This window comes from Anastrepha obliqua, chromosome 3 (genome assembly GCF_027943255.1).
Source record: "Anastrepha obliqua isolate idAnaObli1 chromosome 3, idAnaObli1_1.0, whole genome shotgun sequence".
Taxonomy (NCBI): Eukaryota; Metazoa; Arthropoda; class Insecta; order Diptera; family Tephritidae; genus Anastrepha; species Anastrepha obliqua.
Window position 1 is genome coordinate 9407137 of NC_072894.1, and position 24384 is coordinate 9431520.

Sequence of the window (24384 nt, forward strand, 5' to 3'; positions counted from 1 at the left end):
AACTTAACCACCCTTTATAAAAACTTCAAAGATATTTGATTTAACCTGTTTATTTTGACCAACGAACCAAATCAAATTCTACCCAAACATTTTGAAAAATTTGCAAAAAAAAATTAGGGTATCACTTTTCGAAAATATGAATTAATTTAGTTACCTCAACTCTCCCATACCTCAACAGAAGATAGTCGTTATCTGTGTCCCTACAAATACAGCATCACCTCTGGCTCTGTCGAAGCAAAGTTACGAATACAACTCTGCACTAGGACTATGAAAAGTGTCGAAAAACGTGCCGACAAACTCAAACCAATTATTTTGTAATAATTTTTTTGAATGTGGAAATACAACAAAAAAGACGAGTATTTACTTAGAACGTAACGGAAACATTGAGAGACACCTTTAATAATCCGCAAAGAACCAAAATTAATACTACTCCAAAATTTAAAAAAATTACAAAAAAAACACAAATACAATATTTTTCAGGAGAGCAAAACAAAAATTGCCTACTTAAAAAACAAAAACCACCAATCCGCAATTTGCCGTGTAAACTTTTCACTTCCGCTGCACTCTCAATGCCAGCTCAACGATGCCAATTGGAGATTTCTCGTGTTCAAAATCATCTATGCATTGCTAGTAATACGCAAGGATATTTCTTTAATTACTACACCGCCAATCCTCAGCTGCAGTTAAGGCAAGAAAACGGATTTGAGAAATTTTGCAATGATTCAAGGCAGGTTGCGGAATCATCAGCGATGCGTTTTCCTTAATAGAGCAATCATTCCTCTTTAGTGTGGCACGGTTTTACACAATTAAAGGCACGAATGTGTATGTGTGTGTTTGCTTGTTGCGATTACTGAGTAAAAAAGTTATCATACATTTTTGTTTTTGTATTTTGGGCGTAGTATAAAATAGTTTGGGTTTTTTGTTTTTGTTTTTAAAATATAGTTAAAAAATGTATTATTTAAATTTTGTTTTGTTTTTCATTAATTTTTTTCTTATTAAGGCGTGCGTGTGTTTGCCAAAAATGTAGACTATGTTTTAATATAAACAAAAAATATGGAATAAAATAAAATCATAAATAAAACGAATTTTTTCAATTTCTTTTACGTTTAAGTATGCTATCAATTATTTAAAAGTATTAAAAATAAACTATTTGTATGAAAAATAATTTTTAGAAATTTTATGCAAATTCATTTTAAGGTATTCACACAGAACTGCTGCTATTTAAATGCGTTGCAAAAGGAGCTGCAGCAGAAATGGAAGTGGTTTGTAGGTTTGTGGCATGGAAATATGGAAATGATATAATAGGGGTATTTACTGAGTTGAGCAAATGGCTATAGCAACACAAAATAGCAAAGCAGTTCTAGCCATAAGCGTAATTGTGGTTTGCTTCCGGCTAAAAATGAAGCTATTTTTTGCTCCTTTACTATACAACCCTAGCACAACATGTTGAATACCCCTAAGGAGTAGTTCTTAATTGTGTACAAAAATATGCGCGCACTATTGATTTTCATGAATGAATGATGAATGGCTGAATGTTTTGAATGTAACGAAATCTAGTTTTTTTCTGTTGTGCGAATACCTTCGATGAATTTATTAATCTTTGTTCGTTTTTTTTTTATTTTTTTTTTTTGTGTTTTTGTTTTTGTTTTTTTAATTCGGCACTGTTTATAGGCGAGCTTTTCGAAAGCTGTTTTAAGAGCATTTAGACTAGTCGACGGCTAATGCACATGTGGTGAAGTTGCACTAGACTGACATACACGCATGCGCATGCGCACATGCACGCATATGTCAGATTTGAATTTTTGTTGTTTAATCAGTTATGTTTTAATTAATTTAAGACTATTTAGATTTTTGTTTAATTTGAATTTACTACTAGCAAGAAAAATTATGCGATTTTCGAAGAGCTAAAAGAAAAGACTATTCAAGAATTTTGAATGTATGCATTTTCTTTGCCTCGCGCTGTCAATCACAATCTGATTGCTTGAATTCGCGAAAAGCGCAGTTGCTGAGGTGGCAGTTGAAAAGGCGTGAAGTTTTTCAGTTTACACAACGCTGGTTATAAGTGTTGAGAGAAAAAAAATTAAAAATCAATTTAGTTACATAAATCAATTAAAAAAAAAATGTATTATTCGACAGTAAGCAAACTTATCGGCACTCTATTAAAACTCGAAACGAACTGTTGGAACCATAAGTATTATATACTTAGTACTGCCAAAGGTTCTGTTACATTTTTTTGTTGCCATAAATTCTGTTACAAGTTTTTTTTTTTGTCACAAGTTCTGCAACAATTTTTTTATTTATGTTTTTACTTTTTCGGGACTGCACTCTTTAATTTTCTTTAAATCTACCCGACCTCCGAAGAAATCTGAGTAAATCTTCTGGGGCCAAAGAGCGCCAAAGTAGTGGCTTCTTAGCACATCAGTGCCAAAGACCTTAAGCCTGATTCGAGCGAAGGCCGGGCAGATGCACAGAAAATGGTCCGCCGTCTCATCCCCCTCTCCACATGCTGGGCAGAATGCACTGTCTGAGATGCCTACCTTTTCCATGTGTTTCGCCCATAGAAAGTTACCCACCATCAGTGTCCAACTAGGTGCCTACAGTCCCTTCTGTTTAATGACAGGAGCACCTGCGAAGGACAATCGGTCAGACATGACAGGTAACATCAGTTTTCTCCATTTACATCCTCATGCAGCCTGCCATGCTCGCTTGTGGGTTGAAGTAACCCGTTTGCGAATCGTGGCTTTGATGGCTGCAGAAGGGAGTGGCAGAACGGGCTCCGTGCCAAAGAAGTTGACCTCAGAGCTCATCCTAGCTAAAAAGTCAGACATCTCGTTACCCGCGATACCTATGAACCCATGTTAGCATCAGGATATTGCCGATACTTCCGACATAGTTCAGCATGGATTTACAGGACTAAACTACTCTGTTACAAGTTAAGTTCGTTGTAGATAAGAAATTATAATACGTTTTGTAATGAATGAATGCAACAATGCATATGGACAAAAGCAAAAATAACGGAACTTTCCACAGCAAATTTATTCTCGCCGTATACATTATAAAATCTGTCACAGAATTTATGGCAAGACTAAGTAGACATACACTAATATACAAATTTATAGAAATATGTTAGGTGTTTGGACGAACTCCCCCTCCTATTTCTGCCGTGCATCTTGCTGTTGTCCTGTAAATGGAGGGACCTAAAGTTTCAAGCCTATTCCGAATGGCACACAGTTTTTATGAGAAGCTTTTCATGGCAGAAATACACTTTGAGGTTTGTCATTGCCTGCCTATTAGAAAGAACTTTTTCATTTTGCTGTTCGGAGACTCGCACCTACGCACTCCGAATTGTAGTCACACAACAACACATTCGGCTACGGCAGCCACCCCAAATTTATATAACCAATAGAAAATGTGTACTTCTGAGAGAATATGTGAAAAAGTACTGGAATCACTTTTAGAAATTATAAATTAATTTAATTACCCAATGGCGAAGCTAAACTCTCCCATACCTCAACGGAAGTTAGCCGTTATCTGTGCCCCCACAAATACAGCTTCACCACTGAGTCTTGTCGAAGAAAAGTTACGAATACAACCCTGCACTACGAGTATGAAAAGTTTTTGAATTCGAAAAAAATGCCGACAAACTCAAATGCAATTATTTTGCTTTTCTTGTAAGGAGCGGGAATAATATTTTTGAATGAAGAAATACAACACAAATTACGAGTATCTATAATACTTAGAATACAATGCAAAAATTGTGAGAAGCCTTTAAGCCTCTGTAAATAGATGCCACCTTATAAGGAAAACTTTTGGGCGCTAAAATATATTGTATACATTTTACATTTTTTTAAATTAAATTAAAAGTCCGTGCAAAGTTAAAGAGATGGCACTACTGGCGCGTATCGAAGTTATGTTTAGTTAATAGCATCTCTTGGATGAACACCCAGCAAATTTCAGCCAGAACGGTAAAGTCTTTGTGTTTGACATTCGTTGGAATCGAGCAAGTTGAGTGGTTTTCCTTTTCCACCACGCCAACGCATCAGCTCACGCCTCAACAGCTGTCGTCGCAAAATGAATAGAATTGGGGTTCCTACTCGTTTCACAAGCCCCATACTCTGCAGACTTGGCTTCCTCGGATCCCTCGAACTGCTTTTTGTTCCCCAATTTGAAGAAATGTCTGGGGGGAAAACGAATTTTATTCAAACGCGTAGGCGATTGCTGAAACGAATGACTATGGTGGGTTCAGTGATAAGGTTGCCTGAAGGATGGTGGATTACCAGGTTTGCTATTTAGCTATGGTGAAAAAGAAAATTGTTAGGTGAGCTTTGGTTGCCACGTCGCTTGAGAGATGCAGCAGCCAAATTCAAACACTCGTCCAATCAGTCATTGTTCAGATGGCAACGAAGTGTTATTGGCTGATTTTTCTCGTATATCACCAACACAAGCTAAATTTTGTTAAACATATCCCAAGTGACGTCAGCCTATCCGCTGAGTCTGTCAAATTCGTTCAGAGTCGAATAACGGACTGGTAAATAACACTCTAAAAATATTTTCACTATGTGGATGACTTCACATGCCACAAAGTGAATTGTATGACAGTCGAATATGTGGTAAGGCTCGAATTCTTTTATATGGAAGAAAAAAAAAAGCCCAGCACTGTCCACAAACATGAAAAAAGCCAAAAATCAACGGTATTTTGTTAGTTACTTGAAACTTGCACTTTCTTGTACTAAAATTCAATGGGCTGTAAAATTGGATACTCTAAAAATTCCGGTTGAGCTGAAAGTTTTAAATGTTTTGATGAAATTCTGAGAAATCTTCTAGAAAGTTTGTTTGGTTTTGATTTATGAAAAAAAGTAGCGGGATGTATATGATAAGGATTCGTAGGTGTACGAATTAATACCGGTTGGAACAAATATATACGTGTCAGTGCAATGTTAATTACCGGTCGTCTTCATCTAGCTCATCTAACTGTAGGCCCAGGAAACTTGCTGTTTTAACAGGTTGAGTCCAGAGGGAAAGGGGTGTTAGATTAGTCGGTTTAATGGAGCATGTGAAAAGGTGGTTAGTATCGTGCGGGGTGCCTTCACATGCCGGACCTATGTATGATATGTCGGGGTCAATTCTGGATAGGTAGGAGTTTAACCTGCTACAATATCCAGAACGTCGGCTTACGCGGCTCCCTCGGGGTGGAACTCTTCATCTGCCCTGGGTGGTGGTTGGACTCCTATTACGGCATTCGGAGGTCGAGAATGTAAGAAGGTGATAAGTGTCTCCCGATGAATGCCGTTTATTGTCTGTCTAAAGACTGTCCGGTCAAGTAGTTGCGGATTTGTTTTGCCCTGAATCTCGTCGAAATAGTTGAAGAGGTGCCTCCTGACAACGCAACAATCGATAGTATGGGCGTTGCAAGACGAGCTTGAGGGGTTATACGCAGTTATGAATTTCAAAAAAATCGATTTTTTTATTGCATTTTTGTAATGTACATATATTCAAAAGTATTCGCACGAAATTTGAAGTAGATCTAAGCAATACTTTCGGAGTTATACCTAAATATGTAGAGATGCCTCGGCACGTTTTAAGGTAGGTATTGAAACTTTAAACGAGTTTTTTTCAAAACGGCATTTTTCAAGTCGGTGTACACGATATCTCGAAAACGGCTTGTTTGATCGGTCAACCGTTTTAACTCAATCTTTAAAGATACATTTTCTAGTAATTAATCGTTCCTTTTGTAAATCTGATACTTATTTTCCATTTTATAATCAATTTACGGCCAAATTTTAACGTAAAAATCGAAATCATTTCTTTTAAAAGCTGCCATTTTGTGAAAATTCACTATTTTGATTAGCCGAACGATTAATTACTAGATAATCTAATATATTAACAAAATTTGTTTGGTTTTTTGATTTCAGATAATCCAATCCTGAGTTACGATGTACACCGTAAATCGTCTTTTTTTAAAGGAGGTTCCAGAAATCGCCTGCAACGCGCTCTATAATCAACATTTTCATAAATAAAAAATTTTGTTACGTTCTTGATGGATGCTTTTATAACCGCCAAAAATTTTCAAATTAAAATATTCTGAAGTTTCTTCAGGATAAATCCTTGACAACCCGTCTTTTATTTGCTTCATAACTGCGTATAACCCCTTAACCAACAAAAGTGAGTTGCGAAAGAAGCACCTCAAAGCAAATGGTCGACTGTTTTTTCGGTAAATTTGGCCATGTCGCAACTGTACCAATAGAGAAACTTAAAACAGTGAATTCTGAATTCAAGCCATCGACATTGCAAACTGATGTGAACACCAATAAAGTGAAAGAAAAGTTGATCAATAACCGCAAATTAACCATCAGGTCATCAGAGAGGTGAAAGAAGACTTGAGCATTGCTGATAAATGACCAGTTGCTGCAAAGTTGGGCCTGAACTTCATAGAAAAATGTTTGATTTCCAAAACTGAATCCGACTGAACATTCATGAAACTCATCATTACAAGGCTTATGAGGACGGCACGCAATCCACACATCAGGCTAGTGAATGGAGATCTTCGAATGAGCCAAGAGACCAAACAAACAAAAAAAAAAAAACACGTCGTTTTAAGTCAAAAAAGAAAGCAATGCTCACGGTATTTATACATTAAAACGGTATTGTACAACACGATTTTTTTCCAGAAGGTCAACCAGTTAATAGAAACTATGAAACGTTTACGTGAGGCAATTCGCCAAAAAGGAAGGGATTTGTCAGAAAAACTCTTAATTTTTTACCGCACATGAAACTAATACCATCCATCAGCTATCGATCGAGTCAAACAACCACTACAGGAAATGCGTTTTAATCATCGGTTTAACAGCCGAGTGGAAGTAGTGCCAAAAATCGAAGGTGACGCTGATGGCTATATCGAAAATAGAGTTCCAGAAATGTTTCAAGAGTGGCAATAAACTTGGGCATAAATGCGTTACAGTTGATTGAAGAGGATAATATCACTTTTGAGGGATATAACTCGCATTTTTAATTTTCCGAGAACTTTTTGATCAAGGTGGTATACCAGAACTTTTTTCTTTTTTTGGTTTAAATTAACTCAAATGCACTAATGCTTTGATATAGAAGTAAGTTTGATGTGATGTTTTCGGTGTTTCGACAAATTATCCCAATTTTAACACATTCACACTCAAAAAATACTGGCCATATTTAATTTTTTTTTCTTAATTTTTTTACGGAACATTTGTTTAAATTGAAACAACGCAATCAGCAATCGGGCAAAGTATACAGTTAGAGTAGGCCTCCTCTAACGCCTACTGACACTGCAGAACGTGAAACTTTGAATTCTACTTAAGTGACTCAGAATAAAATGAGAACTTTTTTGGTACTGAAAAATGTATTCTCCATATGAATCCTTTTATTAGATAGAAGAAATCGCAAATAAAACAAAATGGGTTTCATTAGTTACATATTAATGTATCCACAATTAATAATTCAATTATTCACTTTAATTAAAAAACAAATGGAATAAAACAAAAATCAACATAAATATTGAAACAAAAAAAAACTAAGTTAATAAATTATGCATAGGTACATATTGTAAAATCAAAACTAAAGTTAAACTAAATGAGAGGACCACTCACATATCCATACATGTGTAATTGAGCATACACTGGCGGGCAAGACTGGATATAGAGTGATTTTTTCTTAATATTAAAAATGTTTTTCGAGTAAAAAAAAATTTTAATTTTGTTTGCATTTAATGAAATTTGTTTGTATTTAATAAAAAAAAAATTGTTTGCATTTAATAAACCAAAAAACAAAAAAACAAATTCAACGAGTTTTCATCTAAATTTTAAACCTTCTAGTCTAAATTTTTAGAAATTTTTCGGATATGCGCAATATGATTCATGAAATTTTGGTACATAATTGCAAGTTTTAATCGATTTGATATTTAATAAATTAAAAAAAAAAAATTTTATTTAAATCTAAAAAAAAAATTTTGGGTTTGACTCATGAAATCTAAGTGCAAGTTTTAAACGATTTGATGTTTAATAACTTATTTTGCTGACGGCTTTTTGCACTTCAGTCCATATAAAAATAAGTTTCTTGTGGAAAAAATCCGCAAGTCCGCTTAAAAAAACAAAAAACATTAACAATTTACGCGAGTTCTTATAAATTGCACTAAAAAAACCGCAAAAGCGGACAGCTAAAAAAAACTAATTACAAACAACTCGATTTTTCAGCGCCTAAAACTTAGACTTATTATAACTACTAACATTTCAAGAACTATGTCACTGCATACCCCAAAATTTAAAAAAAAAATTCAGTTGATTTTTTCAAAAATTTGTATAAAGTTTGAAAGCTTGACTGATGTGGTTTCAGTTAAAATGTGAAAAGCTTCTTTTATTATTTTTTAATTTAAAAAAATTTCTTTGAAAAAACAAATTATTTTTTCTTAAAAAAAAAAAAATCAGTTGATTTTTTCAAAAATTTTTATAAAGCTTGAAAGCTTGACTGATGTGGTTTCGGTTAAAATGTGAAACAGCTTTTTTATTTTTTTTTTTTAAAAATAATAAATTTTTCTAGAAAAATAATTTATTTTCAAAGAATTTTTTTAAAGAAAAAATAATTTTCTTAAGAAAATTTTTTTAAGACTGTTTTTTTTAAGAAATATAATTTTTTAAGAAAAAATAAAAAACGCTTTTCTTTTTTAAATTTTTTTTATTAAAAAAAATAAAAAAAGCTGTTTTTAAAAAATAATTTTTTTAATTTAAAACCTCGAAAAACATTGTAGATAATACAAAAAAATCATCATACTATATATCCAGTTATGCACGCTAGCGCCCATGCTCGTATACATACCTAAACAACAATGACAACAATTAATATTGGCGAATTATAAACACAACTAATGCAATAATATACATCCAACTTGTAGGTATGTATTTTTAATAATTAAAAAAAAAAATTATAGCATTAGCATATGCGTATATCTAATTTTTATTTTTATTTTATTTGTTTTTTTTTTAATTTTTTTTTATTTTATTTGTTTTTATTTTTTAATGAAAACACTGCTTAAGTACTATTTACATATATGCGATGACCCTTAAACGTCTGGTGGCATGCGAGCAAATATAAATCTGTAAATTCGTGGCAGTGGTGGCGCAAAATTAATCACCCTATCGGAAGCTTTCTAATTTTCGCCAATGGGTTCGTACGTCAAGCACATTTGACACTTGTGAAGTAGACAGCTGCAGTATACAAACAGACAAGTAGTGGAGTGCGTAAAGGTGAGAATGAAGATTTCTAAAAATCTAATTTCAAAACAGTTTTTTATTTCGTTTTATTTAGTAAAAAAGTTATTCAAAAACCACTTAATTTTGCGCCACTTGTTAAAAGTAGCAGCAGTACTCGCCACATTTAGTTTGGTTTCAATAGAAAGGAGTGTTTTTTCTTCTTGGAAAAGTGAGTTATTTTTAGGCTCAGGTTTTCTGAAAATTAAATATTAAGATTATATAAAAATCTGAACTAGCGACGTGAGTAGACGTTAGAAAGCCGCTACAGTAAATTAAAAAAGTGGCAGTTTTATTTAAATTTTATTGATTTTAGAATCGTAGATTATCAAAGCGATATTCAAAGTTTCATCATAATAGATTTCATCAAAATGGTATGACTATTTCTTTCGCTCACGAACGGAGATGCTGAGCAAACATAACAAATCGATCTCGTTTTGTTAACGAGTAAAAGTAATTTTTCAAACTAATTTCAAGACGCTTTAAAGCAAAGTTAGCGCAACAAAATCGAATCGTTACCGTTAAAGTGAAATGAATTAACGAAAAACGTATGTTTTGAACTGTATTTAAACAAAGCAAGGAGTGTATCGTTTGTAGATGATGCCTTGTTTTCCCATGTATTTATTTACAAAGAAGCTGATCGCTCCTAACGACGTAGGCAGCCACTTAATCGAACATTTCAAGGCAAATTATTGAATTTCGTTTGCGTAAGAAACGAAGCGATAAGTATTTTGAGATAATAAACTGAATTGTTTTAAAAGCCAGGATTGCTCCTTTCCACTGCCGCAAAAATGTGATTATTTTAAGTTAAATTTTTTTTAATTTTTGAACGAATTTTACTATTTGAGCTCATAGAAGATTTCTAATTTTAAGTTTTCTACTTTTTTGCCCGAGGGAAATCAATGAAAAATATTAATTTTCTCTTTTTTAAACGAATTTTACTTTTTGATCTCATAGAAGGCTTCTGATTTTAATTTTTTTATTTTTTTGCTCGAGGGAAATCAATGAAAAATAATAATTTTCTAATTTTTCAACGAGTTTTACTATTTGAGTTCATAGAAGATTTCTAATTTTCAAATTTTCTACTTTTTTACTCGAGAGAAATTAATGAAAAATAATAACTTTTCAAGTTTTGATCGAATTTTACTTTTTGATTTCATAGAAGATTTCTGATTTTAAATTTTTCACGGTTTTACTCGAGGGAAATCAATGAAAAATAATAATTTTCTCTTTTTAAACGAATTTTACTTCTCGAGCTCATAGAAGATTTCTTCTTTTAATTTCTTTTACTTTTTACTCGAGGGGAATAAATGACAAAAAATTAAACGATATAATCTTAAAATGAATTAAAATGATGATAGATTTTTGATTTTTTTCTTTTGAAAAATTAGTGAAAATTTTCTAACTAGAATTTTATTTTTAAGAAAAAAGAAATGTTTTAAGTAAACAAAATTCAAAATTATGTTTAAGCGAAAAAACATATTAAAATGGTATTTTGGAGCACGGGATTTGGAGATTTGAAATCAAATCAAAAAATTCATTGCCACACAAACCGTGAAATAATATCGAATTGGCCACGGGAGTTGCAGGTTGGTCGTCATATTTGTTGCAATAATTAATGACGGGAAATGCCGTCCTGCCCCTATCAATGGTTCCACCCAAATTTTACAGCCTTTGCCGGTTTGTTTGGGTTAATAAAAAAGCGATCACAAAATGATCATAAATAAATTATTACTTTTGAGCATGAAGCAAAAACCAGCAGATCTATGCAATATTTTTTCATAAAAACGAGGTCGAAAAATGATTCCTGACAGTAAATGTTTCGTAATCAGTGTACAAGTTTTTTTTTTTTTTGCAGATTTTTCGTTTGACAAAAGTTTACAAAACTATACCATTTAGCGTTTAAATTGGAAATATTTTTAAATCGCTTAATCACTCTTCGATCTCCTCACAACTACAGTCAAAAAGTTTGAGGTTATGCACATACAAATATTTAAAGCGACAGCCTTTGACTTGTGTCAATTTTCCGGTTATGCAAAGTATTATTGCAATAGCAACAAATAAATTTCGAAAAGTTTTCAGAAATGCTACTGGAGCGTCACAGTCCTGGTGCCGTTAGCGTAGACTTGACACTCGACTGTCGTGGGTTGTGTAATATGCCACTGCACTGCCACTGTTTACAGATTTTTCTTCATCGCAAATAAAATTCAATACCAAAAAACGAATCACGAAATATTAGCTGTGTACTCCTGACAGAACATCCCAATTTACGTCAGCTGTTTATGCTCATGTTTTGTGGAAAAATTTCAAAATTCAATTAAATCTCTTTTACAATGGGTTCAAAAGCTACAGCTGTGAATGATTATTAGGTGTAAATTGCATTAAGACCCAGCAATTTATTGCTTATTAGCTAGAAAATGCGCCTTCGATTTAAGGCCCTCGCCTCATTTGAATGGTGGTTTTTTGAGTGCTTCTTTAAAAGCGTGTAAAAAGGAAACGAAAAAATCTTTCTATTTTTGTTTTATTTGTTGATCCATTATTAAAAAATAAACATTTTTTTTGGTCATACAAGGTTCGTTCAAAAAGTTGTCAGCCTTAAAAAAAAAAAACGGGCTTCCAAACAAAGTTATGTCGCTGGCGACACGGATGCCGGGACTCACAGGTGTCTGAAATCAAAACGACAAAAACTTTCTTTTCATTCAGTATGAATTTCGTTATTGAGTGAAGTACGACCATAAAAAAAAAACATTTTACACAATGGCGGACGTTCAAAGATAAAAACCCGTTTTTTGGCCTTGTTTTTACTTTAAAGGTTTGAAAAAAATACTACATTTTCCCCCCCACCGACTGATTGTAGTTCACACGCTAACGACATCAATTTTATGCCATTTAATTTTATTTCATCAAAAGCGACTGTATCTGTGTTCATTGTCCATGTGAAGATTATTTTTTGAAGGTTGCCTCCTTCGAACGAACTTCGTATGGGCGAAAAAAATTTTATTTTTTAGCAATGGAACAAAAAATAAGCTACTGTAAACAAAAATATCAAATCTTTTTTCGTTTCCGTTTTACACGCAAACTCAAACACTCAAAAAACACCATTGGAAATGAGGCGAGCGCCTTAAGTTGCTTTGCCAAAAGTCCACAGGCATGTAATGCCATTTAACGCCACGCCACATCGCATTATGTTTTATGCAAAAAAAAGCAAAAAAAACTATTATTAAGTGTTCATTGTTGTTGTGTTTTTAGTTCAATTTCTTTCAAGTGGCTTGCAATGTACGCTGCTTTAAATAGTAATTAGAGTTAAAAATATTTTTTATGCATTAAATATTTTTCATATTATTTTTATCATTTTAATTCGCGTTAAGTTTTGTTGTTTTCTATTATATGTTTTTTTTTATGTTTAAATTAATTCATTTATTCTTAAAATCAGTCCATTGTTTATGTTTTTTCGGTTGTTGCCAATTTGTGTTGCATCAATTAACTATGCTTCAGCTTGAAACGCTTGAACGCTTCTTCTTTCTATGTTTTTTTGTTTCTTATTTTGTTTTTGTTTTACTCGCTACTTCGTCAAATAATTTCATGTTATTATTATTAGGATTTTGCTTCTCATTTTCAATTACTTAAATATGCATATACATATATGTATGTATGTATGTATAAATACTACGCAGAGTAATATTTTCTTTCAAAATTTCGCGCAATCTACTTAAAATTTAAAATTACAACTTTATGCAGCATTTCAGTTATAATAAATTACTTATTATGTTAAAAATAATCATAGATAAATAATTAAGGTCTTTTCACTTTAACCTTTTAGTACAAATCAAAAGCGTCGAAGTTGTGTGAATTTGATAAAAAAAAAAAATTATAAACATTTTCTATCCTTTTCACTGCGCTGCCTACTCATCATTCAATATTCGTATTCCTACCCACTTATTTATGCATTCCTTATAAATAACGTAAATATTTTTGGTAGTTGCTTACTATTAGCATAACTATCGACTGTTCTAATAGATATTCTTTTCTATTTGCTACTACAACTACAAATTTTTTTAGTGTTATTTTTGTGTTTGTTTTTTTCTTTTTTGTTTTTCTGCATTATAAATCTCTTAAGTCTATTTCTTTTTGGCCGCTTTTTTCTCTGCTTTTCGTATAGCTTTCTCTCTTTCGCGTCGCTCACGTTCCTGATCTTTTCGCTCCTTCTCAATATTCGCCTTCAGATCTTTGAGTCGTCGCTTCAGTCGATGTTTATCATCCCCACTAACGCCAAGCGTTTTGAAATCTTTCGAATCCAGTGACAACAGTGCGCCACCTTCAACATTATGCTCCTTGAAGACCGGTATGTAACTTTCCAATTCGATGCCCATAAGCCATTGGCCGACCTGTTGGCACAAAACAGCCAAAAAGAAAAACACAAAAAAAAAAACAAAAATACATAAAATTTACTTACAACTTAAATTAACACTTATAACGCGCAATAATCATTTCGTATTCGCACACTCACCTGATCTTTTGTCCATTCATGCACTGGTCCACTTTTGTAATTGTAACAAGCGGCTGCTTTGCGCTCCGAGAAACTACTGCTCGAACCGGACAAATCAATGGCACGACTGGGCGAATAGCCGGGTGAGGAACAGCCCGATGACATGCTGGTCGGTGATGGTGGTCCAGTTGCTTGTTGTTGTTGCTGTTGCTGCCATGGTACTGTGCCAGGCGGTGAGAGGGATTGAGGTATAACTTGTTTAACTAAGCACACATTCAATTAAACAAAATTTAAGAGTGCATCATCCACCACCCACAACCACAATTAAATAATAAATATTTTTTGTTTTGTAAGGTATGAGGGATATTTGGTTTTTTTTTTAATATTTTTACCACAATGTTGATATGCGGCGGCAAGCATTTATTAAACAATTATTTATTTATATTATTTCAATTTTGAATAAAAAAAAATTATTGAAATACAAGAGCAAACGTGAAGAAAAAGAAAGTACAAAAGATACTTGGGTTAGTATTTAATATGGGCGAGCAAATGGTAAATGCTTATACAGTTACAGGAGATAGTCATAGTCATAGTCATAGCACAGTTATGGGCAGGGCATAGTAGTGGCGGTACACAGCGAAAAAGAAATCGTTTAGTTATATGTAGTTAAATGGTTGGGTGCAAGAAATGTGGATGCAAACGACACCTAATAAAACATTTTAAATATATGTAGGTAGGCATACAACTATTCTAATTGAATGTTGAGAGATTACGAGTATATAAATTTGCATGAAAAACGACAATAAATATAACGAATATAGATAAGTATATAAGGCGAATAGTATGTGGCTTAAGGATATGTATTGGAATGGTGTTTGCGGCGTAATTGGTAGAAGTTAGTGATGGCATTTCTTCTCATTTGGGAAATGTAAAGTTAGTTATTATACTTTCAAGTCATAAAGTTAGTATTTCTATACATGCAGCTGCATTTTCCAATTACCTTTGGGCTGTGCCTCATTCACCGCTTGGCGTATTTCATTGATTAGCGTCTTACAGTTGATGGCAGCTGTACTTTGGCTTTTGTTGATTTCTGTGTAATCATCACTGGAGTGGCGTGATGAACCATCGCCGAGACGTCTGGAAATGGAGAGACAAAAAAAGTGTAATAACAAACATACTTGTACCTATTGTGCATGCAATTCTAGTGTCGATGGCCGCGAGCTTTAATTAGCGAAAATAGCAAAGATCCAAATGGGCAAAATAGTAAGTTGCCCATCTTTCGCACAAGGACTGCTGCTGTATGACACACTTAATTTTTTGTCAAAAAAGAAGTAACAGTAATTTTTGGTCTTACGAGGGCGATTCAATAAGTACCCGTGTTTGATGACAGAGGGCGTTCCTGAAGTAGGTTGACATTAGCATCGTCTGCTATCATCAATCCAACGACGGAAAAACAAATGAAGGCTGACAACATTTTGAGTGAACCTCGTATGGCCAAAAAAAAAAAATTTTTGTTTTTTAACAATGGATCAAAAAATCTATTTTCGTTTCCGTTTTACACGCTTTTAAGGGGTTACATGGGTTTCGTGGGTTCAAAAAATCGATATTTTTTGACTTATTAATTTCTACAACATCTCAAGAATATTATCCTGAATTTTCAAGCTGATCCGAATAATAGTTTCGGAGATACAGCTTTTGGAAGGTGTGCGCTCCAAGCCACTTTTATTGTTACTCAAAACTTTAAACGCGTTTTTCTCGGAACCGTGTTTTCAAAGTCGGTTGCCGAATGTTCTCGAAAACTACTCAACCGATCTTGATGAAATTTTACACAGGTGTTCGAGATAAAATTTACTCGTGCTTGGACGAAGGATTTTTTTTCAATTACAACTATCATAAAATGTCAAGCAAATTTGACCGAAATTTTCATTTTTTTTTTTGAAAAAATGTCTGCCAAAATTCCAATTTTTACTTTTTTTTTCTTTCCTTCGTTCAAGCACGAGTTTATGGTGTTAACTAAAACACTTATTTTTGTTTTTTTCATTTTAGATGATCCTGTCAGGAGTTATGCTGACAACGCGGACGCACCTTTTTTTCGAGGGGTCACCGGATATGACGTCACAATGGAGGAGTTTTAATTTCTTTTTTTTTTTTTTTGAAAATTTCAGAAATTATGCTTTAAATAAGTATCTATAAGACGGCAAAAAGTTTGAATTAAATAAATAATTTTTTACATAGAAAAAAAAATAAATATTGAAAATAGGCCTTTTTTTACCCGACGAAACCCATGTAACCCCTTAAAGAAACACCAAAAAAACACCATTTCAAATAAGGCGAAGGCCTTAAACTTTTCAAAAACGATGGTTTTTAATGCTTTGAAATATTTTTTGAGTATAAAACAGTAAAAAACATAAAAATGATCGCAGAAAAATGAAAGCGGGAAGTGCTACTAGCCAGACTGATAGGATGATCGTTAGATTGCGTTTTGACACATACATCCCTACATTACAAGGTGTTTTGGTCGATCTTCTTCTTCAACTTGCGATGCGCAAAATTTGTGCTGATTCCAAACGCTACAAGGTTTTATACCTTTCAGAAATTGTGCTACCAGATCGATCACTGGTGTCCTTTCGCCCCTACTTTGGCTAGTTGCTATTGACGATGTTCTGATAATACTAAATAAAGGTGGGGTTAAGGTAGTAGCATACGACGATGACTTGGTATCGGAACCGTTTCCCTCATTCATGGCTGAGATTTTTGCTACTTGCGGCCTCCGAGCCAACTCTGACAAAACGGAGCTGGTGCTATTTACCAGAAAATATAAACCTCCACCCTTTCGACTTCTCAAATTAAACAACCACGTTCTCCCGCTGTCATCGAAAGTTAGATATCTTGGAGTGATACTTGACTCCAAACTCCATTGAAAATCGGGTAAAGAAGGCCAGTATAGCCTTCTACTCCTGCAAATCTATGTTCTATAAAGAGTGGGGACTCGAGCCACAGGTCGTGCTGCAGATGTACAACGCAGTCGTACCTGAATGCCCTTTTGCACTTACTTCGACTTTTCCCTCATTTCCATCGCAGCTCAAAGTGCAATCAGGTTAAAGGAAATTGGCCTCTGGAGGCAATCTCTCAAGGGACATGGTAGCATTTTCGGGCAGTTAACACCGTATTTCTCCGAACTTCGAACATATCTCTCTATCCGCAAACCAGAGTTTGAGAGTCGTGCTAGAGCAATCTTTCCAAATAGGCAGGATTGGATCGAGAAGAAAATCTGCACCGAAGCTTGCACTTCTGTCTTCACTGACGGTTCTAAGATGGAATCGGGAGTCGAAGCAGGGGTTTTCTCTAAATCAGCCAATTTGTCTATCTCCTTTAAACTGCCGAGCACTGCCAGTGTTTTTCAAGCAGAAGCGAGGGAGAGAGATATTACATTTTCTCCGATAGTCAAACCGCGATTAAGGCTCTGACGACGCCATGGTGCAGAACGAAATTAGTAAGCTCATGTAAAGAAGGAATCAAATATCTTGGGTGTGCAGGTAACATTTTTCTGATTTGGGTTCCAGGACAGAGGAACATAGAGGGAAATGAGCTTGCCAGGAAGGGGACTGAATTGGCCCCCAGAGACCTCCTAACCGGTCATCGGCATCCCTCTGACAATTGTTAAAGGGGAACTGCACAAATTATTTCTCAGAAAAGCGCAGAAAAGATGGAGCTCCATTGCTTCAGGTGCTATTTCGAAAACCCTTTGGGTCCAGTACAACATACGGAGGACTCAGAAAATCCTTTGGACTCCTCGCCATTCAATTTTCAAACTCGTAGCTGTGTTTACCGGTCATTGGGCGATCGGCACACACACGGAAAAGCTAGTTTTACCATTTAATTCCCATTACAGAATCTGTGGGGAACTTTTAGAGATGGAGACTATAGAGCATTTTCTCTGTAAACGTCCGGGTTTAGTATCTAGACGACTAAGGTCACTGGGTGCCCTTTTCTTCGACAGCCTGGGGCAGTGCGCCAACCTAAATCCTTGCGTCAAATCTCCTCTATTACACCAACAGCTCTGGCGGGCTGTAGATATCTGCTTGTTGGAGGTCCCATAATGGTATCAAAACGGTGCTTTAGTGCTACTTGAGGAGTGCCAGACCGGCACTTCAACCATTTCACTTACCTACCTTGATATCTGCTGCAGCCAGTGGGGATTGAATCTACGATCCACTACCGGCATCCAATACACAAACACAGATTCATCTATGGGTTGATGTAAGAAGTAGCGGAATATATTGAAATATGTACAATGCATACAGCACCTCTGCCTGCACAACAACAATCACAATACATATCCGCTGCTTATTGTTGGACAAAAATAAAAAAATAATAATTGGCGCGTACACCCTTTTTAGGTGTTTGGCCGATCTCCCCCTCCTATTTGTGGTGTGCGTCTTGATGTTGTTCCACAAATGGAGGGACCACCTACAGTTTCAAGCCGACTCCGAACGGCAGATATTTTTATGAGGAGCTTTTTCATGGCAATAATACACTCGGAAGTTAACCATTGCCTGCAGAGGGTAGAGGGCTATTAGAAAAAACTGTTTCTTCATTTTGGTGTTTCACTGAAATTGAAATTGAAATTTGAAAATGTCGAGTCAAGGAGCACCGGGAGATTTGGTGGCTCCTAAAACACTCAGGCTAAAAATCTCATTGTATTTGAAGCTCTGGAAAGGGGGTTGATAGTCAAGGAGGGAAGGAGAAAAGTAGCAGAGAAAGAAATAGGAAAGAATAGAGACAGAGATAGAGATAGTTAGTCCTGTGAGAATTTTCCAGATTCTTTGGCAAATCTGGGTATTTCACTGAGTTTCGCGCCTACGCACTCCCGAATAGTAGTCATGCATCGGCTACGGCAGCCGCCGTTACATGGGCTCCATAAAAACATTTCGTCATTTTGCCTTGAAAACATCTGCTACAATGGCAACAATAAAAATGTTGGTACGGAAATATTTGGATTTTTCAATGGTTAGCGAAAATCAGTTAAACTTTTTTTGAAAAATTTTAAATAAAAATTCATATTATCTATCCATCCAACTTAAATGCTCACATTCAGACGAGTTTCGTTATTTTTAAATACTACACTCACTCACCTCTCGCGCTCGGATAGTGCCTGGTTAAGTTGTTCTGTGAACGATGTTGGCGGCATTTTGCCACTTATGATGGCACCAGTCGGTCCGACACGTCGACGACTCGGGTACATCCAATTCTCCGTAGATTGCTCATTCTCGGAAAGTTTGTCGTTTGAGCCTAAAATGGAATCGTATGAACTATTGAGATCACGACTGCTAGTACCGAATGTAGTCATGTTGCTGCGATGAAAATCACCACCACCACCAACGCCGATCACACCTACATCGGGCGGCGAACCAATTGTGTTCTTAAATATATTTGGTATAGTCGAATGACCAACGCCAGCAGCTGCTGCCGCTGCCGATACGGCGCTCTTATTATGTTCCTTGTGCACTTGCGCATACAATTGATTGATTTGCTGCTCGCGTGCAGCCGCAACACCACCGACCGCCGTGGTAGTTGAATTCAACAGTATGGCCGTAGTTGTGCCGGGTGTGCTGATGTGATGGCCTTTCGGAGCATGATTCTGTTGTTGATGTTGTTGTTGCTGCTGTTGCAAGTAATTACGATGGATGACACTACCATTGCTGCCATTCGAAAGTCCATTGCTGTCGGAGGCGGCGCTGGCATGCACATGAGCCACTGTAGTGGATGTGCCATCATCTTCACTGTCATCCAGCGCACAATCGGAGCTGCTATTGCTGAGGGTATGCTTGCCAAAACTGATGCATTTCACACCGTTGTTGTTGCTGCTGCTACTGCTGCTACTCTGGTTGGTGTTAGAGTTGATTGTGGCGGAGGTGGCGGAGGCAGCGATATGAATTTGGCTATTATTGGTCGCGGTGGCGGCGGCGGCGGCGGCAGCGGCATTGCTATTTGCTGTGGCATTGGTTGTGTTGCAGATGTTGTTACTGTTGTTGTTGCCGTTGCTCGCTGTTGAAGGCAGCTGGCGATTAGCTAAACCACCACGAGAAGCTTTTTTTTTTGTATTTGTTTTGTAAATCGTGCAAGTAATTGCGAAGAAGCAAGGGTAACAAAAGCGTTTGTGTTTTATGTATTTTTTTTATTATTATTTTTTTTTTTTTTTTTTTTTTTTTTTTTGTTTTTGTTGAGCGGCAGTCAAACAGCAGCAAAATGTATGGCGGCAATAGTGTATTTTTGCGATTGTTTATGGACAAAAGACATCAACAACACAAACAGAAGAAATATATGTATGTATGTATATATGTAAATGGCAGCAAACAGGACACAGGCACAATTCAATTGAAAAAAGAGATAGAAAGAAATGTACAAAATAACAAATAGAATTAGAACAAAAATCTAAGAATTGCAAATGGCATTGAGTTGAATATGAGAACGTATATTGGGTTGAATATGAGAATGAATAATATACATATGCACAAATTAGGGTTGCCAACACCGGGATCGTTATTTCAAATATCAAGTCGAAACAAGTGAAAACTTGTTTATTACAAAATTTTATAAAATTATTTATGTATATTATTATTTGAATCTTACTTTTTTGCGTGACCACTAAAATAGGTACCTTGCGGATAACTCTAGCATTTTAACTAATTAAGTGAAAAATATTGCATGTAAGAAGCGCATTAAAAAATCAATAATTGACGCGTACACTTCTGTTAGGTGTTTCGCCGAGCTCCTCCTCCCGTTTGTGACTTGTGTCTTGATGTTGTTCCACAAATGGAGAGACCTACAGTTTTAAGCCGACTGGTTTTTAATGAGAAGCTTTTTCATGGCAGAATACGCATAGAGGTTTGCCATTGCCTGCCGAGGGTGGCCGCTAATAGATGGAAAAACCTTTTTCTATCTTTTCTGTGCATTTCCGACTGGTTGTCATGCACTAACCCATGCGATTACGGCGGCCGCCACTGATTCAACTTCGATAATTTGAACACCATTTTTAATAAAATCACTAAATTCTTTTCGTATCGTATCTACAGTCTGTGTCAGAAGAAAAGAATCGTTTTTTTTTCTTGTACACTTCAAGATATATTTCGTTCTGCTTTCTGCTGCGTAATAGTCCCACAAAAGGGCTACACGCCAGTGCTAACTCAGGTTAGTGTCGTTCGAAACTTTTCCGTAAATGCAACCAAACAAAAATGAGTGCGCGAAGTACGCGAAGCATTTCGAGGCGGAATTTTTATGCACACATTCGAAAGAGCCGAACTTATCTTCCGCCGCGACTGCAAAAGTGATTAAAAAATCAAAAAATTTAGTTGTGATGTGAAATCAGCGGTATAAGGTGTACAAAAATGTTGATGACTTCTCCGAACGCGGCTTGAAGCGAGTGACGACAAAAAAGTAGGATAAAATGATCCACCAACTTTTTAAGCGGGACCCTTCTTCGTGACTACGCCAAGCATGATCAGTTCTTGCTAAAAAGGGAATAGATGTGAGTATCAAAACCATCGAACATCGACTGAAGGAGGCGAACATATCCTACCGTCCCGCATCATCAAAACCACTGCTCTCTTTGAAAACACACTGAGAAACAACAAAATAAGAAAATGGTGTCACAGTAATGAACTGGCCTTCCCAGTTCCCAGACGCCAACCCCATTGAAAATGTGTGGGGAATTATGAAAAGGCATGTTGCCAGAAAACCATTCCACGATTTAAAGCAACTCATGCGTTAAGTTCGCAAAATCTAGTCCTGTCTATCGACGAGCTACGCAGAAAAACTGGTTCAAAGCATGAAGAAGATGCCAGGCTATACTCGACAACGATGAAGACTACACGGTTTATTGAGCAATTGCGACTCGTAGTTTTGGACATACTTTCATGTAAAAAATCTAAATTTAAATATATATCTTTTATACTTCATGAATAATCGCTGTTCCTTTTTTCTGACACAGACTGTATTTCTATTTCTGTATTTCCTTTTTGTTTTTAAGTTGTAAGTTTTAAAAGATGCTTGAATAATTATTATTTATATTTGTTATATCATTCTATGAAATCCAATATCTGTTTTTATAAACTAAAAAAAACTTAAATTTTCCGTATGAATTGGGGGTGCCTATTTGAGTGACCGTAAGTGTATATTTTGCATTGGCATTCTTATTTGTGATGTATGCAATCCTGAAAAACGTGGTTTTTGAATTACAATTAAAAAATAATAAATACTTTAAGGTTTGTCTGTATGAATAAATATGTGATTCCTAAAATCCGTTTATCTTAAATTTCAAATGATTTATTTCATGTGGTATATTTAAATGCTTTCAGCTATTGAATTTTTATTCGTATTAAAAAAGTGATGGCCCAAGCTGAGTCCCGCGATCAAAATTCTTTGCTAATATTGGCATCCCTGGTACGGATAAATATGAATGTATGTGTAAAAGACTGACTGTACTTGTTGATGACAATAGGAGGTGTGATACATACAGTTAACAGCTACTGAGTAAGCAATAAGCGGAAGGAGAAAAGAAGCATTTGTATGGTATATAATTTTATAAAAAGTGCGCAAGATGTACATATGTATGAAGCATATATAGTATGTACATATGTAATTATGTAGTGATGATTAGTGATTTTTTTTTTATATTATTATTTCATTATATGGCATTCCATCGGGCTGAGTCAACATTTACTCGTATCTCACATACAAGGTCCGTTCACAATTAAGCCCGAAATTGCAGCATTTGCAAATTACCTTGCCAACACAACAACAAAATATGTATATTTGCCGTAATTAATTGCTAATGAACTGTCAGAGTATTTTTCTCATATTTTCTGAGTTTTTTTAATGCTTCGATATATATACATATATACAGTCAGCGACAAAAGTAAGTGTACACCACATATAGGCCAATTTTGACTATTTACTTATTTTGTAATTTTATTATATTATAATAAAAAAAAATATTATAAAAAAAAATTTATAAAACCAAACAAATAAAAAAAATATAAATATAAAACATAAAAATAATAAAATATTATTCTTTTTTTTTAAACTATTATTTTTTTTATAAAAATAGAGTTCATACTACAACAAGAGCCATATAATGTTTCGACCTTTCTATAAAGTATGAAAAAATTCGGCAAATTTTCATCAAAATTTTTAACTTTTTACTCAGAATTAAGAAAAAAAAATTGGGTATGCAATTTGGAAGATCATTGAATTTTCATATAATATAATAAAGCGCAAAGTGTAAAGTGGGAGAATTTTTACTGCCTACTGCCTAAAACGAATTTAATAAAAAAACAAATTTAATAAACAAATAAAAAAATATAAATATAAACAAATAAAAAAAATATAAATATAAACAAATAAAAAAAATATAAATATAAAAAAATAATATATATTTGTTTTTTATAAAAATATTTCTTATTTCATGAAAAAAAAAATTTATTTATTTTCAAAATATAATTTTATAAAAATATTTATTTTTATTTTTTTTGTAAAAATACAGTTCATACTACAACAAAAACTATATAATGTTTCAGACTTTCTATAAAATATGAAAAAATTCGGTAAATTTTCATCAAAATTTTTAACTTTTGACTCAGAATTAAGAAAAAAAATTGGGTATGGAATTTGGAACATTATTGAATTTTCATATAATAAAGTGCAAAGTGTAAAGTGGGAGAATTTTTATACCTACTGCCTAAAACAAATTAAATAAAAAAAAAATTATAAAAAAATTATAAATATAAAAAAATATTATTTTTTGTAATAAAAAAATTAAAAAAAAACATGTTTGTTTTTTATAAAAATATTTCTTTTGTCATAAAACAAGATTTAATTTATTATAAAAATATTCAAAAAAATAATATTTTTTTTATAACAATATTTCCTTCAATTTTTTTATAAAAATATTTCTGTACAAATTTTATAAAAAAAAATTATAAATACACAAAAAAAAATATAAATATAAAAAATAATATTTTTTTGTAAAACTACTTTTTATCAAAATTTTAAATTTTTTACTTCTAACATAATTTAAAAAAAAATCGGGTATGCAGTTTGGAATATCATTGAATTATGATACAATAAAGTGCAAAGTGTAAAGTGGGAGAACTTTTACTGCCTACTGCCTAAAACAAATTTAATTAAAAAAAAAAAAATTTAATAAAAAAAAAACAAATAAAAAAAATTATAAATATAAAAAAATATTTTTATTTTAATATAATATTAAAAAAAGCATATTTGTTTCTTATAAAAATGTTTCTTTTGTCATAAAAAAAGATTTAATTTATTAAAAAAATATTAAAAAAAAAATATAATTTTTCATAACAATATTTCTTTTAATTTTTTTTATAAACGCTGACAGTATTGCGTGTTTTCTTGCATATAAAAAAGAGGTGAATAGTAGTCGTTGAATGGATCAAATGCACAACACTGCGTACGATAAAATTTCCCAAAAATCAGTGTAATTTTTAACCTACTTAAAATTTGCACTTTACTGTATTAAAAGTATGCTATAAAATTGCTAAATATGCTATAAAGAAATTTTGAGTAAAAAAAATATGTGGATAAAAAGTTGCCGAATTC

The 24384-nt window shown here is 33.9% G+C and overlaps 1 protein-coding gene across 7 annotated transcripts in view; it reads right to left on the reverse strand.

The window, feature by feature from the left end:
* Positions 1-12286: 12286 nt before the first annotated feature.
* The window catches only part of LOC129240747 (uncharacterized), a 300489-nt gene continuing 288391 nt past the window's right edge, over positions 12287-24384 (reverse strand). For 5 of the 7 annotated variants that reach the window (XM_054876720.1, XM_054876723.1, XM_054876719.1 and 2 more), the window contains 4 exons: positions 18894-19848; positions 14759-14895; positions 13780-14021; positions 12287-13657 (listed from right to left, as the gene is read on the reverse strand). In XM_054876720.1, the coding sequence (XP_054732695.1) occupies positions 13391-13657; positions 13780-14021; positions 14759-14895; positions 18894-19848 (1601 nt within the window). In that variant the 3' untranslated portion in view covers positions 12287-13390. The remainder of the gene's footprint in view (positions 13658-13779; positions 14022-14758; positions 14896-18893; positions 19849-24384) is intronic. The other 2 variants (XM_054876724.1, XM_054876722.1) reach the window with 2 other exon arrangements.